This window comes from Mauremys reevesii, linkage group 17 (genome assembly GCF_016161935.1).
Source record: "Mauremys reevesii isolate NIE-2019 linkage group 17, ASM1616193v1, whole genome shotgun sequence".
NCBI classification, from domain to species: domain Eukaryota; kingdom Metazoa; phylum Chordata; order Testudines; family Geoemydidae; genus Mauremys; species Mauremys reevesii.
In genome coordinates, this window is record NC_052639.1 from 6,024,143 (window position 1) to 6,042,638 (window position 18,496).

The following is an 18,496-nucleotide window of genomic DNA, read 5'->3' on the forward strand; positions in this document are numbered from 1 at the left end:
CCATCCTGGCTAATAGCCATTGATGGACCTACCATCCAGGAACTTCTCTAGTTCTTTTTTGAACCTTGTCATAGGCCTGGTCTACTCTGGGGGGGGTGTCGAACTAAGGTACGCGACTTCAGCTACGCGAATAGCGCAGCTGAAGTCGAACTACCTTAGTTCGAACTTCTTACCTGTCCAGACGCCGCGGGTTCGAAGTCTGCGGCTCCCCCGTTGACTCCGCCACCGCCGTTCGCAGTGGTGGAGTTCCGGAGTCGACGGGAGCGCGTTCGGAGTTCGAACTATCGCGTCTAGATTATACGCGATAGTTCAAACTCTGAGAAGTCGAACGCTACCCGTCGACCCGGCCGGTAAGTATAGACATACCCATAGTCTTGGCCTTCACAATATTCTCTGGCAAGGAGTTCCACAGGCTGACTATGCATTGTGTGAAGAAATACTTCCTTTTGTTTGTGTTAAACCTGCTGCCTCTTCATTTCCTTTGGTGACCCCAGATCTTGTGTTATGAGAAGGAGTAAATAACACTTCCTTATTTACTTTCTCCACACCAGTCATGATTTTATAGACCTCTATCATATCCCTCCTTAGTCGTCTCTTTTCCTAGCTGAAAAGTCCCAGTCTTTTTAATCTCTCCTCCTATGGCAGCTGTTCTATAGTTGAGTAGTTTTGTATCATCTGCAAATTTTGCCACCTCACTGTTTACCCCTTTTTCCAGATCATTTATGAATATACTGAATAGGACTGTGTAGTGGGCCGGCTGCCCCACTCCAAAGTACAAGGATTAAGAGCAGCTGAGGGAGGCTGGCGAGGTAGTTGGCCCAAGTGTGGCTGGCTTAATCAGGCCACAGCTGGCCTGGATAAAAGGGCTGTGGGGCCAGTAGACAGGAGTCCCATTCTAGCCCTGGGGTGGGAAGGGCCTGGCTGCCTGGGAGCAAGGTACCTGAAGTGGAGCAGCGCTGGGGAAGGGCAAAGGGAGCTGGGAGATCCAGCCTGGTAACCCCCCCGGCTGCAGACCTTGTTAAAGGCCCAAGGCAGGTACTGGGGCTAAAGAGGTGTAGCCTGGGATTAGGCAGAGGCAGCCCCCTTGCCAATGATGAGTGGCCATTACAGACTGCAGTCTGTCCCAGTGAACGGAGGCTAGATGATGACTGGCAGTAGCCACTGAGGCAAGCTGGGCTTAGAGGGTCGGGGGTTCCCCTGGGAGGGGAGACCCAGAGCGTGGGGGTACTGCTGGGGCAGAACCCAGAGGTAAAGGGGCACTGGGGTCCGGGAGGGACACGGGGCCTGAGACAGGCGAGTCACCAGCCAGCAGAGAGAGCTCTGGAGCTGGAGTTGAGCTAATTCCCAAGACGACCAGCAGGAGGCGCCTCACCAGTGAGTCTCGCTGTGCTACAGACTAGTCCCAGTACAGACCTCTGGGGGACAGCGCTATTTACCTCTCTCCGTTCTGAAAACTGACCATGTATTTGTTTCCTATCTTTTAACCAGTTACTAATGCATGAGAGGACCTTCCCTCTTATCCCATGACAGCTTCCTTTGCTTAAGAGCCTTTGGTGAGGGACCTTGTCAAAGGCTTTCTGAAAATCTAAGTACACTATATCTACTGGATCCTCCTTTCCCACATGATTGTTGACCCCCCTGAAGGGTTAAAATCCATGTGCATTTTATATAACAACCTGGTCTATGGATTGTGCCAGCTCTTTCTCAGACCCAAAGTCCAAAGTTTGGTCAAGAGACCAGAGGCCTACCAAATAGTGATTAGCTAAGAGAAAGCTGGGTAAACAGATAATCTTGTTTTGCTAAAATAGTCCTGGTCAGCAAATTGCCAGGTGTTGGAGCTAAGAACTAAATAATTGTGTCTTATTCAGAGTTGCAAATTGAACAAAGGATCCCTGTTCCTATTGTGTCAGTCTCTTCTGTAGGGAACGTTCTTCCCACAGATCCAACCTTGAGTTTATGAAAAGTTGGCACATGTCAGTATAAGAAATGGCAGCCTTCCACCTCCCTTCCCAGGGACCAATGCCTGCCTTAAGACATAAAGGGGACAATCTTTATTGCCATATACTTTCACTGCTTCTTTGCTTTAACCCCTAGGAATGTACCCGTTGGACAACCAGAGGAGTTGCTCCATTCCTATGAACCCCAAATCAGAATTCAACATATATATTTTGTACTAATAACATTTTATCAAAGTATTAATTAAATGGTAACTTGAGACCATGGGCGAAGACATTATGTAACCTTTTAACCATTGGCTAATGTGCTATCTTGTCTTGCTGCAAAACCTATACCGGGGTGTGGAACTGCCTACCCCGTCACTTTCCCCCAACCATGGAAAATCTATATATTCTATTGTAATCAATTGATTGACAGTGTCTCTGAGCCTAATAAGCCAGGTGACACTCCACCAGTGCTGTGTGTAATAAACTCCTATGCTTGACCTCTACACAGTGTGGATTTATGTCCTTCACCCCTCAAAGAATTCTAGTAGATTGGTGAGGCATGATTTCCCTTTACAAAAACCATGTTGACTTTTCCCAACAAATTACGTTAATCTATGTGTCTGACAATTTTGTTCTTTACTATAGTTTCAACCAGTTTGCCTGGTACTGAAGTCTAGGCTTACCGGCCTGTAATTGCCAGGATCGAGGCAATCCTGGATGGATGGTGTCACATTAGCTACTCTCCAGTCATCTGGTACAGGAGCTGATTTAAGTGATAGTTTACATACCACAGTTAGTAGTTCTGCCATTTCATATTTGAGTTCCTTCAGAACTCTTGGGTGAATCCCATCTGGGCCTAGTGACTTACTACTGTTTAATTTATGAAAGGATATGAATGTATAAGCACTTTGATGGCACCTCTCCTGAGGGGATTGAAGGGTCCCAGCATGTATAGGGCCGGGGTTGTGCTGAACCGGAAGATTGCTTTTCCTTTGTTTAGGACGATGAATGTCTGAAAAACAAAGAGAGAAGGAAGATTCATTATTTCCTTCTCACAACACACACACTCAAGCCAATCAAACAAAAACATAAGGCTACTCCAAGCAGAGCTTTTATGTCTAAAATTAAATCAACAGCTCCATGAATCTCACTATGGACTATGCTATTGCTAATACATTTCACTGGATGGTGCTCAGATCCTAGGTGATAGGCAGAAGGATAAAACCTTAAGATAGAATGCTAGATGTTGGTGGATATCTGAATGGTCGGCGTATAGCTTTAGCTTCAACTGATTATTAACATGGATGCTAGTGGTGTCATCTATAGGTCATGTAAAAATCAAGTTTCCACAATAGCTTCATGTTTTAGGGCAGGGATAGGCAACCTATGGCACGGGTGCCGAATGCGGCACGTGAGCTGATTTTTAGTGGCACTCACACTGCCTGGGTCCTGGCCACCGGTCTGGGGGGCTCTGCATTTCAATTTAATTTTAAAGTAAGCTTCTTAAACATTTTAAAAGCCTTATTTACTTTACAAACAACAGTAGTTTAGTTATATATTATAGACTTATAGAAAGAGACCTTCTAAAAATGTTAACATGTATTACCGGCACACGAAACCTTAAATTAGAGTGAATAAATGAAGATTTGGCACACCACTTCTGAAAGGTTGCCAACCCCTGTTTTAGGATGTTCATAATTTTTGAGATCTCCAGAGATGAAATTTTCCATACTTGGTCTCTTTTCAAACAAGAATATTGGCTCATGCTAATGAGAATCAGTGGCAATGCCTGTTGCTTAAGCAGGGCTATATTAGCATAATTTAGCTGGTATTGAGTAGTTCAAATGTTAAACTGCTTCTACTGTGAAAAATGTCTTTATATAAAAAATATTGAGGCAGTTTCCACGTTTATTATGTCTCAATGATGCCAGTTCAAATGTGCTGTTTACATATTAAAAGTTGTTGTTTTTTCTAGCTGCCGGCCTTGCAAACTCAACCTGGGATCTGAGAGTCAAGCTGGGTTCTTCAGGGGCCACTCTAGCTTTAGGCAAACTAAGCAGTTGCCCAGGGTGGCAGATTTTTGGAAGAAGTGATTTTTTTGAGCAGCGTTCGAGCTGTGTGCTCCTGGCCACAACACTCTCTCAAATTTGGCCCAGATGCTCCTCTGTAATGGTGGCAGGGAAGGTTTAGGGGCCAAGGGCAGCACCTATTTCCCCCCTTCCCACCTTCTTCAGGTTCTCAAAAGGGGGGGGCAGTGGCCCTTGGTGCCCCCTGATTCCAGTGCCTACGAAGAGGGGGGTGGCACACCGAAGTTTTGCCTAGGGTGGCAGATTGTCTTGAGTGATCTCTGGGGTTCCTTCCATCTTGCTCATCACCCCCAGTAATAAAGAATGTGTGCATCTAATTCCACTGTCAGTGACATCTGTGCACCTTGTTAGCCTCCCGGGCATCTATTTCCCACGAAGGACAATATAATAGCATGTCAGTTTTCCTACAACCTCAGATGCAGGGGGGTAGCGCCTTACTGTGCTGGAGGCTACACAGTGTGTGCCAGGCAAGGAGAGCCCATGAAAATCATTCACAGAGCTGGTCAAATATCAGAAAAAACTAGTCATAGATTTTAAGGCCGGACGGGATCATTATGACCCTCTAGTCTGACCTCCTGCTGGACACAGGCCAGAGAACCCCGCCCAGTAATTTTTTCAGCAAGCTCATAACTTCTGTCTGAGCTATTCATGGAAGTCTGGCATGTAAATAGGGAAGTTTATGGAAGATGACACCAGCAGTGGTAGAATCTGGAGTGGCAGCAGCAGAATAAGGGGTAAAGTCATAGCCTCAGGAGCCTGCTCCAGGTCTCAGGTCTTCACTGTTAATTTTTGGTGGAGCAGAACATTGTGTGGAGGTGAAGGGCAGGAGCTGGTTACTGGGAGAGCCATTAGGATCCTGCTGGGCGTTAGGAGCAGAGGTGGATTAAGGTCTCCTGGGGCCCTGTGCCAGAGCAAGTGGGTGGGCCCCGGTGCTGAAACCTTTCCCCTGCCCCCCCCCGTCCACCTGCGGCCCCACCCCCGTTCCTCCCCTTCCACTGGTGGCCCTGCCCACAGCCCCACCCCTTTCTGCCCCTTCCCCCGTGGCCTGGCCCTGTTCCACCCATGGCCCCATCCCATTCTGCCCCTTCTCCCACAGCCCTGTCCCCACTCTACCCCCTTCCTCTGTGGCCCCACCCCCGTTTTGCCCATAGTCCCTCCTCATTCTGCCCCCATCGCAGCCCCACCCCCCATTCACTCCTTTCTGCCCCCCTGCACTGCGGGTCCTGAGACTGGAGAAGCTCTGTCCCCCCACCAGGGCCCCGAGGCTACAGCAGGGAGTGAGAGCTCCTCCAATCCTGGGGCCGCAGCTGGGGTCCAGGTGCTGGGGCTTCCCCTGTCCACCCCATGGCTTCTGCGAGGGCTCCGGGCTTCTGCCGTCCCATGGGGTATTTCTGCTGGGGTGCCCATTTTTTCAAGGCCCCTGGGCACGGACCCCGTGGACCCATTGGATAATCCACCACTGGACTGGAGGGCCTGTGATGCTGGCAGGCCAGGCGCCAGCTCTTGCCAAAGCTTTAGGCCTCAGCTGAGCACTGACAAATTCGTTGGTGGAAACCAGTCTGTTTCCCCTGTGTGTTAGGGCTTGTCTACACTGGCACTTTCCAGCGCTGCAACTTTCTCGCTCGGGGCTGTGAAAAAACACACCCTGAGCGCAGCAAGTTTTAGTGCTGGAAAGTGCCAGTGTAAATGGTGCCCCAGTGCTGGTAGCTACACCCCCATGGACATGGTTCTTTTAGAGTGCTGGGAGAGCTCTGCCGCAACTGCACAAGCCACGTTAAATTGCCGTGTAGACGATCCCTTTCTGTGGTTGAGATGGGTATTGTTGGACTTATAACCATGTGTTCAGTGTTTAGACTTTCTGAAATGCTTGTCAGCTGCTGCCTGCATTAGTCGCACTTATAATTTCTTCACCACATGCTCAGGGATGGCTCTAGGCACCAGCAAACCAAGGCAGTTGCGCTCCCGGAGGTTGTTTTTTTTGTTGCTTGGGGTGGCAAAAACCCTAGAGCTGGTCCTGCACATGCTATGCAGTAAGATTGAACATTTTGCTTTGCCACTGTAAAGAATGTTTGCTCTGAAACTGTGACCTCAGCGATGAGAGATCATCTCCTCCTCATCAAGAAGGCTGATCAAAACTAGATGGGCCATTATGGGACATCACATTACAAAGACTTTGTGTATTGCCCCCTTACATCCAGGAAGAGGCTGTGTAAAAAAGGGCTCATCTCATCAGCTTGAATTTTGGAAGAGGTGAAATAAAAATAGCTGACCAAGAAAATGTGTCATTTCTTTTGCTCCTTGGAGTCTCCCAGGGCTGGAGCTACACACCAGAAGCAGAGATCCCCAGGGTCAGTCTGGGTTAGCCCCAAAAGACATTCCCTGCTGACAGGTTTTGGAGTGGTGGCCGGGTTAGTCTGTATCCGCAAAAAGAACGAGCAGAACTTGTGGCACCTTAGAGACTAACACATTTATTTGAGCCAGGGCCCCGGGGCGGGGGGGGGAGGGGGGGCAAGTGGGGCAACTTGCTCCAGGGCCCGGGCCCCGCGAGCCGCTCCGGGTTTTTGGCGGCACTTCAGCAGCGGGCCCATCACTCACTCCAGGTCTTCGGCGGCGGGTCCTTCAGTGCAGCCAAAGACTCAGAGCGAGTGAGGGACCCAACGCTGAAGTGCTGCCGAAGCCCCAAAGCGCAGCCCGGTGAGTACAAGGGCCACAAGCGGCAGGAAAAAAAGAAGGAAGAAAAAGGGGGGAAAAGCCGCTATCGGCAGCACTTAGGCTGCTCTACTGCCGCTGCTTCATTCGTCGGCGGGTCCTTCCCTCCGAGAGGGACCCGCCGCTGAATTGCTGCTAAGGCCCAGCCCTGCCCCAAGCCCCCTGAATCCTCTTGGTGGCCCTGATTTGAGCATAAGCTTTCGTGGGCTAAAACCCACTTCATCAGATGCATGCAGTGGAAAATACAGTAGGAAGATATATATATACACAGAGGACATGAAACAATGGGTGTTGCCATACTAACTATAATGAGAGTAATCAGTTAAGGTGGGCTATTATCAGCAGGAGAAAAAAAAACTTTTGTAGTGTTGATTAGGATGGCCCATTTCCAACAGTTGACAAGAAGGTGTGAGTAACAGTAGGTGGAAAACTTAACATGGGGAAATAGGTTTTACTTTGTGTAATGATCCATCCACTCCCAGTCTTTATTCAAGCCTAATTTAATGGTGCAAATTAATTCCAATTCTGCAGTTTCTTGTTGGAGTCTGTTTTTGAAGTTTTTTTGTTGGAGTATTGTGACTTTGAGTTCTGTAATCGAGTGACCAGGGAGACTGAAGTGTTCTCTGACTGGCTTTTGAATGTTATAATTCTTGACGTCTGATTTGTGTCCATTTATTCTTTTGCATAGAGATGGCATGATGGCATATATCACATTGGTAGATGTGTAGGTGAATGAGCCCCTAATGGTGCGGCTGATGTGATTAGGTCCTATGATGGTGTCCCCTGAATAGATATGTGGACAGAGTTGACAATGGGCTTTGTTGCAAGGATAGGTTCCTGGGTTAGTGTTTTTGTTGTGAGTATTTGGTTCAGGTTGCGGGGCTGTCTGTAACCGAGGACTGGCCTGTTTCCCAAGATCTGTGAGAGAGAGGGACTATCCTTCAGGATAGGTTGTAGATCCATGATGATGCGCTGCAGAGTTTTTAGTTGGGGTCTGAAGGTGACGGCTAGTGGCGTTCTGATACTTTCTTTCAGGACCAGCTCTACAGTTTTCGCCGCCCCAAGCAGCGTACCGAATTGCCGCTGCGGAGGGCAGGGGCAGTCCCTGTGCCCTTAGGATGGCAGGCACGTTTCCGCAGCTGCGGCAATTCGGCGGCAGCCTCTATGTTTAGCTGAAGCCGCCGCGGACAGCTAAACATAGAAGATGCTGCCGAATTGCCGCCACCGCGGAAAGGTGCCTGCCGCCCTAAGGGCACACAGACTGCCCCCGCTGTCCGTGGCGGCAATTCGGCGCACTGCTTGGGGGCAAAACAACAGGGACTGCTGCCCCTTGCAGGTTGCCGGCCCAAGCACCAGCTTGGAATGCTGGTGCTGGAGCCGGCCCTGCTTTCTTTGTTGGCCCTGTCCTGTAGTAGATGACTTTGGGGTACTCTTCTGGCTCTGTCAATCTGTTTCTTCACTTCAGCAGGTGGGTACTGTAGTTGTAAGAATTCTTGATAGAGATCTCGTAAGCGTTTGTCTCTGTCTGAGGGGTTGGAGCAAATGCGGTTGTATCTTAGAGCTTGGCTGTAGACAATGGATCATGCGGTGTGGTCTGGATGAAAGCTGGAGGCATGTAGGTAAGTATAGCGGTCAGTAGGTTTCTGGTATAGGGTGGTGTTTATGTGACCATTGCTATTTAGCACTGTAGTGTTCAGGAAGTGGATCTCTTGTGTGGACTGGTCCAGGCTGAGGTTGATGGTGGGATGGAAATTGTTGAAATCATGGTGGAATTCCTCAAGGGCTTCTTTTCCATGGGTCCAGATGATGAGGATGTTATCAATGTAGCACAAGTAGAGTAGGGACGTTAGGGGACTAGAGCTGAGAAAGCGTTGTTCTAAGTCAGCCATAAAACTGTTGGCATATTGAGGGGCCATGCGGGTACCCATAGCCGTGCTGCTGACTTGAAGGTATAAATTGTCCCCAAATGAGAAATAGTTTTGGGTGAGGACAAAGTCACAAAGTTCAGTCACCAGGTTTGCTGTGACTTTATCAGGGATACTGTTCCTGATGGCTTGTAGTCCATCTTTGTGTGGAATGTTGGTGTAGAGGGCTTCTACCTCCATAGTGGCCAGGATGGTGGTTTCTGGAAGATCACCAAAGGATTGTAGTTTCCTCAGGAAGTCAGTGGTGTCTTGAGGATAGCTAGGAGTGCTGGTAGCATAGGGCCTGAGGAGAGAGTCTACATAGCCAGACAATCCTGCTGTCAGGGTGCCAGTGCCTCAGATGATGGGGCGTCCAGGATTTCCAGGTTTATGGATTTTGGGTAGCAGATAGAATACCCTTGGTCGGGGTGTGTTTGTGCAGATTTGTTCTTATGCTTTTTCAGGGAGTTTCTTGAGCAGCTGGTGTAGTTTCTTTTGCAGCTCTGTCACCTTTTGGGACCACAGAGTGTAACTCATAAGTGTACATATGTTTGCTTGCTTTAACCATGTAATAACTCTCTCATTTCTTTTCTTTGTTAGTAAGGCCTTTGATAGCTTATGATAGGATTGGCTACAAGCGTTGTCTTTGGTATGAAATGGGAGGTACAAATTGACCTGGAGTAAGTGACTGAGTATTTTGTGAGCTTTGGTGTATAGCACCCAACTATCACTAAGCCCAACTTGCCTGAATGGCAAGATAGACTGGATCACCCAAGGGGACAGGTAAGACTGTAATAGTACTTTGGGAGGTCACACTTGTTACTGGGTTGGTGAACTCTAATTATAGAACACAAAACCAGTTTGGGCTGTCTGCCCTGCTTCTTGACAGGTTGGCACTCACAGTGGTCAACCACTCCCAACGGCGTGACAGGGTCATAGCATGGAGGGGCTGAGTGGACCATTAAGAGGGTTGGGAGAAAATCATACAAAATGGAAGGGGCAAAAATACCTTGTGCCCAGTTGTCTTCCCACCAGTATCTTTTGTCTGTGTGGTGCGATATTGTTACACTTGTGAGCTCCCTGGGAACAGGGGCCCTGACATACTATAGATCTGTAAAGTGCCTAGCACACTGAGAGCTCTAAATGAAAACTAGGGCTGGTCAGTCATTTTCCATCTAAACTGCTTCTTGGGTCTTCAACAAAATGATTTTTTTTCCATAAAAAGTGTCCACTTCAGTGGAAAATTTCGACGTTTTTCTGAAAAAACAGACATACAGAAACTGAAAAGTTAATGTCCGAAATTTGCCACAATGCTTCATGAAAGTTGTCGTCCAGGTGCTTCATACCCCCATTCTGCCCTATAAGCCAGGCTCCCTAGTCGGATTTCATCTCCCATGATGCATTGCACCCATGGGACTCCCATGATGCACTGCAGTCACTCAGCAAGACGGGAGTCAATCGCTGACAAAATCTATACATAAGAACAATTCTGCCTTATTTTCAGGAGATGGTGTAAATATTGCACCATTCACTGTTAGCTGCTATTTCCTGTCACAGTTTAGAGGATCCATTTGGAGATGCGGCTAAAAGTGTGGTTGCTTCTTCAAAGCAGATCTAAATTCCTTTGCTGTGGAGATCCAGTCGGATATTTCAGGAGGTCTCCCATAAACTTTTCCAGGGTTTCCTGATTTTATCCTGGGTCAGACACATAACAAATCAGCCTCACTCCTGCTGTTTCTTCCCTTCTGGTCATAAAACCAAGAAATGCAAAGAAACTAGCCACACCATATGCCACACTAATCAGCTAAGGGGACTTACTAAAACAAGATGCCATGGCTTAAGAGATGGCTCAGAGAACATGCTGTGATGGGTGCTGGAGAATGTGCCACAGAACATAGAGAACGTACCAAGCCATGCCAAACTAAGGGTACGTCTACACTACCACCGGTTCGGTGGGTAGCAATCGACTTCTCGGAATTCGATATATCGCGTCTCATCTAGATGCGATAGTTCGAACTCCGAACGTGCTCCCGTCGACTCCGGAACTCCACCGCCGTTCACGGCAGTGGCGGAGTCGACGGGGGAGCCGCGGACGTCGATCCCGCGCCGTGAGGACGGGTAAGTACTTCAAACTAAGGTATTCGACTTCAGCTACGCTATTCGCGTAGCTGAAGTTGCGTACCTTAGTTCGAACCACCCCCCCTAGTGTAGACCAGGCCTAAGGGAATTCTCCTCTCGCTCGAATTAATTAAAAATTCCTTAGACTCTTCAGAAGATATTCTGAATGCAAGTAACCGTGTCCAGAAAGTCCAGTTCACTCAGCATCACTAAGAACACCCACAAGCAAACAGCAGAACTATCCTACAGCTCTATGAGAAACTCAGAAACTACACCAGCCTATGGATTCGATCGCATGTGGAACAGACCTTTATGCAAGATGTAGTATTGAGCAAGTGATGGATAAATGGGCAGTTTCCTTTAGGTGGGGAAAAGCTGATGATATTCACCATGATTTTATCGTGACTCTCACAATATTTGATGTTTTACTTCAAGCCTCAGCTCCTGAAGACAGTCATGGGAGAATCTAGCCCTCATGGCTGCAGAGAAAAGCTTGAAAATGTGACACAAATGCACCCCAAAATGCTCAAAAACCAGAAGGCAAAGAAAAAGACCCCAGATGCATTATATATATTTTTAATCTCATGATTTTTTCAGTCCTGAATCACATATTTTGAAAGTCTAGCAACTTAGGACTTCAAATATTTTCAGGCTGTCTAGGGGCCTGCCTGGACTTTGGCATAAGTTAGAGCCTCAAAACATCTCTATCTCATGTTCTGGCTAAAATGGCTGAGAAAAATTGGGAGTGCGGCACACAGCACACACCCCATGCCAGGAGTGGGACTTGGGAGGGAGTCGGGGGAACAGTTTGGGGGTTTTGTTGCATTCGGCAGTGTTCTGCAAAAGAGTCTTGATGATATAAATAGCCACGGCTCTGCCTTGTATGCCAGAATACTCTGCAGCCAAACAATGGAGAAAATTGATAACATTATTTATTTCCAGTTGTGCCCACGATGTGCTTTCTAATCCACAAAGAAGGTAGATCCCTGCCCAAGTTTGCTATCTAAAGACAGACACAGTCAAGGGAAGGAGGCCAACGTTAAGATAGGCCCAAGACAAGGTCAAGAGAAGCATTAGATACAGTGTTTCAGTGGCGTGAAGTCTGTGGGAACCATTTTGTGGGAGAGACGCTCAAGACAACAGCTGGCCTGTCTATTGAGTTTAAAGCTGAAGAGAATTACAGAGATGGGGCAGTAGTCGAAGAGTTCAAGCTGACAGCAGAGCAGAGACTCTTTGAGAATAGGGAATCTGGAGAAGGCTTGCATTGCAAAGGAAAGGAGCCGGAGGTCAGCATAAAAGATCTGGAACCAGCAGAAATGGGAGAGGAGGAGTCCAATGTCTCCCTGCTCCCTTGGGAATGATTGGAGGTGTGAGATGTGTAATAATGAAAAACACCATGATTGTGCACAGCTGACAGGGCTGTGTCAGCCAGGGGGGTGCCATGTTTCTGTGAGTGTGAGGACATGGGGAAAGAGTTGAAAGTGCTGTGAGGGTGGTGGCTCTTTTCAAGATAGCATGGGCAGAGCAGGGGTAGCAGGAAAAGCAGAATGGCCCTGACTCATGATCTTTGAAAGTCTTTGCCTGGCAATACTGGAGAATGGAGGAGTTACCCAGCCTGCATCTTCTCCATGGTGGGATGAGATGTTATGTGGGGGGCAAAAGTTCCATTCTAGAGGTGCCATATGATAATCTAGAGCTGATGAAAAGTATTATGTGCTGGCACAGATGGATGTTTATAGTTAAATTAGCTCGTGCAGTGACCCCATCACTGTTAACGGTGTTACATGGATGGATGGTTGGGGAAGCCTTGGAGAGGCAGCCAGACGTACAAGGGCTCATCCAAACCTAGAGCGAGTTGAAAACATGTTGACGTAACAGTTTTCCACTGAAAAATGCAGTTTTGTCAAAATTCTAATGTGTTGTGGGAATATGTTGGTTTTGACAAAAATTTAGATGTGAAAAGTCAATATTTTGTTTCAAAGGTGTCCTATTTATTTATTTCATTTAGATTATTTATACAATAGTAAAATAATAATTGTAATATTATATTTATATATATTTAATGTTGTGTCTATATAATATAAATCAAAATGAAATGAAAAGTTTCAGCACCATTGAACTGGAATGTTTTGGTGGTCCTGAATCAAATTGTTTTTGCAATTTTTGATTCATGGAAAACTTTCAAGTTTTGGCTTTTTGTTCTGATCCAGAACAACATTTTTGGTAAATGTCTTGATTTCCTGCAGAAGGGAAATTCCAGTTTGTGACCAGCTCTTTCCAAAGCCTTGTCATTACCCAGACTCTTACCCCATCCATGGCATCAGCTCATGCCCCCGCTCACGTTTTTGAGGCATCTACAATCCAATGGGCAGCTTCAAAACAAACTTGTAGGAGCTCAGTGGTGAGATGGGTGCAGCAGGCTCAGAACATGGGGTGCGGGAGCTCCCAGCAGCTAGATTTCCAATGCCAGGCACTGATTCCGTGAGAGCCCCTGAAGATTATGTGGAGTGACCTAGAGCAAATGCCTATCAACTTTGCCTGCTCCAGAAGGTGGAAATGTGGCAGAAAAGGCACAAATCAGATTCTGCCATTTAGAGATGGGGCTACGGTGCAAACTTTGGATTTGGACCCGGGTTTGGATTCTGGATGTCCCAAAGCTCTGTGGTTTTGGGAGCAGGGCCGGCTCTAGGCACCAGGAAACCAAGCACCTGCTTGGGGCAGCACAATTTCAGGGGTGGCATTCTGGCCGCTTTTTTTTCGCTTCGGCAGTAGCACTCCCGGAGAATTTTTTTTTTTTTGCTTGGGGAGGCCGAAAACCTAGAGCCGGCCCTGTTTGGGAGCTGGGATTTTGGGTTAATCCACAGCAAAGAGCCATTGGCAGGATTTGGCTCCATTCTGGGTTTGGGGGAGAGCTGGGCAAATAATGAAGTTTTTGGGTCACTGGCAATTCACAAAAGTAATTTTTTTTAAAGTTTCATTTCAGGCTGTTCCATCTTTTTACAGATAAACAGTTACCAGGGCTTGGCAGCCCCTGGCCTGAGCAGTTTGGGTAGGACCCATCTCTCTGAGAAGGTGGCTGTCTGTCCCACAGCCCTTTCTCAGCAGGGCCTGGCTCCTACTTTCGTACCTTTTTATCACTGTAGAAGGGGTCTAGGTCTTCCAAGGGCACCCCGATGAGTTCTGGAGGCAGGTCCCCGTAAATGCGCGGGAGGGGTTTCCCAGCTTCCAAATCGCTGCTGGCCTTCAGCTCTTCTTCCTCAAGCACTTCCACATGCTGCTGTTTGATCTTGAGTGCTTCCGCCTCAGCAATCCGCTGCTCTATGGCAGCGAGGACTCATGGGTGAATGGGCGGAGACTATCGGGACCGGGTACATGTGGCGGGATTGCCATCTTCTCATTCTGCTCTCAGAAACCCTCTGCCTGGCCTCTTGGGAAGGGGAAAACCTGAAACGACAGAAAGGAATAGGTCTGTTTCACACCACATCAATTTCACGTGCAGCTGAGTTTCCTCCTTCTGGGATGTGATCCAGAATGTGACTTTCTTGTTTCCTTGAGGCGCGTGACTGCCGCTGAGTGCTGATTTCAAATCCTACCAGAGCGCGTAACTGACAGCAGAATCCATCTGCTAGTTCTGCACTATCATAGAGCTATGGTCAGTAACATGATGTACTATGCACTCTTACATCTGCATAACTGGTTAGTGTACATTCTGTGTCCCTTTCTGTGCCCAATCTGCAGAGGATAAGAGTCTGTTACCACTCCAATTAGTGAGCATGGCTTTTTTGCTCCACCTGTAGCACCTCAGGCTTTAGTTCTAGAGATTCCCAGTTCAATCCCTGGTCTGTCAGCCTAGCTGGCAACCATCACACATGCATTTCCTCAAGGTGCTCTAGGAATTGATCTGCTAATGATGTCTGCATCAGCTGGGACATTTATAAATAAATCTTTAAAACTGAGATCAATATGTTAAATAAACCACTCCTGACATCTGTCCCTGCCTTGTCCCCTCCCCTCACTCAATACACTGCCAGCTGCCATGAGCCTTGGACTTAGCTTTCAGTCCTTGTGGCAGTGTTCAGATCCAAGGTATTGTTGTTTAGGGAGCTAGACCCCAATCAAGGATCAGCACCCCACAATACCAGGCACTGCACAGACACGTAACAAAGACAGACCCTGCTTCAGGCTCTGGTCCAAGGCCAAACATCTACATCACAATTAAACAGCCCCATAACCTGAGCCCCGTGAGTCCAAGTTAGCCGACCCAGGCCAGACGAGGGTGTTTAATCGATGTGTAGATGTACCCCTTGAGTCTGTTACTACAAGGCAGGTTTTCTAATCCTTCAATCATTCTCGTGGCTCTTCTCTGAACCCCTTCCAATTTATCAACATCCCTCTTGAACTGTGAGTTAACAATATAATCAAGATGATGAACAATGAAATGAACAGGCTTTAGCATGAGAGTAGAAGTCCCAGCTGGTCAATGAACAAACATGGCCGGAAAGATCTTGTTTGAGATCATCAAGCTAAAGATCTATGGTGTTTGTTTTATGACACTCTGCCCGTCCTGTGCTTTCTGCACACGTGGTTAGAAATAAATGACAACAATTAGCAGCAATATCCTGCTTTACCAAACACTTCCAAATCTCTGCATGGCTGTATGGTCCAGCCCCACCCAACTAGCCACTTCCCCCGCCCGCTGGGAGGCTGGGATCTGCAACACGCGAATCGAAGGTCAATGCGTTCAGACTCTGATGATCAATGAGAAAAGACCAGTCAAGGGACCCACATAAATCCTCCTTCCAGCCCCTTCACACTATTACCTCATGCGTGTCTGCCACTATAACTGCGTCCCGAATCATTTATTTTGACCTCCTTCCCTTCAGTCACCTGTTCTATAGTATTCACTTAAAAAAGCTGAGCAAGTTCTCCTGACGTGGTGTCTTCTTTACAAGCCATCAGCCTCTTGGTGTTTGCTGCCCCCCACCCCCATCTGCTCCATTATTTTATTAGTGATGTTAGATGACACAGCCCGTATGCTGCTTCGGAGTGCTCTGCTCCAAGGACAGCAGGATATGCAGCCACCTGCTCTGGGGGCTAGGAGACCAGATCCCAGGGATCCTGCAAAAGCCAGAGAATTTCAAAGGTGGCCTTATGGATTCATGTCTTGAAGGCTAAAGCACAAGTGCAAACTGGGAACTAGGAAACACCCACTGCTCCGCTTTGACCTCAGCAGGCAACTGTAAAATGACCTTCTGCGTAGCAAGAGGGTGTTTACCATCCGGTAGCTTCCCCTGGAGGGAGAGGCCCCGCCTGCAGCCCCCTTGTCTGGTGAAGCAGAGAGAGGCCAGGTTTCAAGGCATATTTTGAAAGGGGAACAGAGCTGTTTACTCCTTCCCCAGTGCTGCCTCTGATATGTTAAATCAGGTCCCTGAATTCTGCCCTGGGATGGGAGTGCTGTGGTCTGCCCATTTCAGCTGAATGGCTTCCACTTTATGCTCTGCAAATTGTGCATAGAAACAACGAAGTACCGTACAGGAGGGGAGTTTTAACAAGGAGGGTAACTGACCATTGGAACAGCTCACCTAGAGATGTGGTGGATCCTCCATCACTTGTACCTAGCCTGATGTGATGGTGCAAGACCAGAAGTACTAACTCTTAAACTGCCACCTAGGCTTTGGAGTAGGACAGTGTTAAGCTACTGCTATTTTTGGCGCAGTTCTCAGCACTTTGTTTCAAAGACTGCACTCTTGATAAGGTTTATTGAATTGGTTCTTGACAAATTAATTCAAAGTAAAGGATCTGCAGACCCTTCACTCTGGCACTGCCTGGATCCACTGTTCTGTTCTTTATGGGCCAGGCCCTCAGCTGGTACAGCTTGGCACATCTCACATCTAATTCCATTCTATTGTGGTTTTTTAGATGATGATGAGTAAATTAGATGAGTGACTTAGGCATCTAAGTGCTATTGAAAGTCAATGGAACACAGGCTCCTAAATCATGGAGGTGGCTTTGAAAATTTTGTCCCAAGCCACATACGGATGCACCAGGATAACTGGAGGACACTGGAGGACATAAGGTGTAGTTTTGCAGTAAAGCATCCATGGATCAAGCTTGTATCAATCCTGTAGCCACTGTACACTAGAATCAGACAAATAATGGAATTTTCAGCTCACTGGCAACTCCAAAATCGAAGAAATTAACTCTGGTGCCAGGTTGAACTGAATTTTTTTTTTTTTTAATTTTCAGCAAATCAAGAAGTTGAAAAAATATCACAATGGGTCAAAATGAAACATTTTGGTTTGACCCAACTCGAAATAGTTCATTTAGATTTTGGACATTTTGACAAAAGCAATGGCAGTCTAAATTCTCAAGCTGGAAGTGGCAGCCCCCCTTATAACCATTAGCCCAGTGGTTAGGGCAGAGCCGAATTACCCCATCTCGGGACTCCAGGCAAGCATTCACTGCTAGGTCCCTACCTTACCCTATGTATAACAACAAACAAAATCCCATGCACTGCTACAGACTAGGGACCGATTGGCTGGGCAGCAGTTCTGCAGAAAAGCACCTAGGGGTTACAGTGGACGAGAAGCTGGATATGAGTCAACAGTGTGCCCTTATTGCCAAGAAGGCTAACGGCATTTTAGGCTGTATAAGTAGGAGTATTGCCAGCAGATCAAGGGACGTGATCATTCCCCTCTATTCAACATTGGTGAGGCCTCATCTGGAGTACTGTGTCCAGTTTTGGGCCCCACACTACAAGAAGGATGTGGAAAATTTGGAAAGAGTCCAGCGGAGGGCAACAAAAATTATTAGGGGGCTGGAGCATATGTTTTATGAGGAGAGGCTGAGGGAACTGAGATTGTTTAGTTTGCAGAAGAAAAGAATGAGGAGGGATTTGAGAGCTGCTTTCAACTACCTGAAAGGGGGTTCCAAAGAGGATGGATCTAGACTGTTCTCAGTGGTAGCAGATGACAGAACATGGAGTAATAATCTCAAATTTCAGTGGGGGATGCTTAGGTTATAAGAACATAAGAACATAAGAACGGCCGTACCGGGTCAGACCAAAGGTCCATCTAGCCCAGTATCTGTCTACCGACAGTGGCCAATCCCAGGTGCCCCAAAGGGAGTGAACTTAACATGCAATGATCAAGTGATCTCTCTCCTGCCATCCATCTGCATCCTCTGACGAACAGAGGCTAGGGACACCATTCCTCACCCATCTTGGCTAATAGCCATTTATGGACTTCACCACCATGAATTTATCCAGTTCTCTTTTAAACACTGTTATAGTCCTAACTTCATGTAGAATCATCCATTCTGGTAATCCAGACTTCTGGTAGACACCATTATGTAAATACTAGAATTTAAATTCATAATTTGTTTACCAGATAAATGTTTGTTCCTAGCTTCTCATCCTCCTAATCCAAGTTAATGTTTAGTGAATATCAGATGTGGAATCACATTTTACAGTTGAGATATGCAGAGACTCTGAATCCAAACACTTTCAATCTCTCGGCAGGAGATTATAAATCTAGGTGTTCCCGAAAGTCAAGTGTTTTGATTTGGCTAGTTATAAAGCTAGAATTTTGTAGTTTGTGCCTGATAAAAATCAGAGAATGTATTCAAGGCCATCTCTACATAAACAGATTGCTAGTGAGGTATATTTTACTTGAACACATGCAGTTGTCTTTTCCCTTCTAGTACTGCATTTACTCATGGATTTCGCTTTTCCAGG

At 47.1% G+C, this 18,496-nt stretch overlaps 1 protein-coding gene across 1 annotated transcript in view; it reads right to left on the reverse strand.

The window, feature by feature from the left end:
• Positions 1-14,160, reverse strand: part of LOC120385062 (sodium channel protein type 4 subunit alpha-like) — a 127,511-nt gene extending 113,351 nt beyond the window's left edge. The window contains 3 exon segments of the mRNA XM_039504163.1: positions 2,837-2,955; positions 13,889-14,094; positions 14,097-14,160. Of these exon segments, the coding sequence (XP_039360097.1) occupies positions 2,837-2,955; positions 13,889-14,094; positions 14,097-14,151 (380 nt within the window). The 5' untranslated portion in view covers positions 14,152-14,160.
• Positions 14,161-18,496: the final 4,336 nt, after the last annotated feature.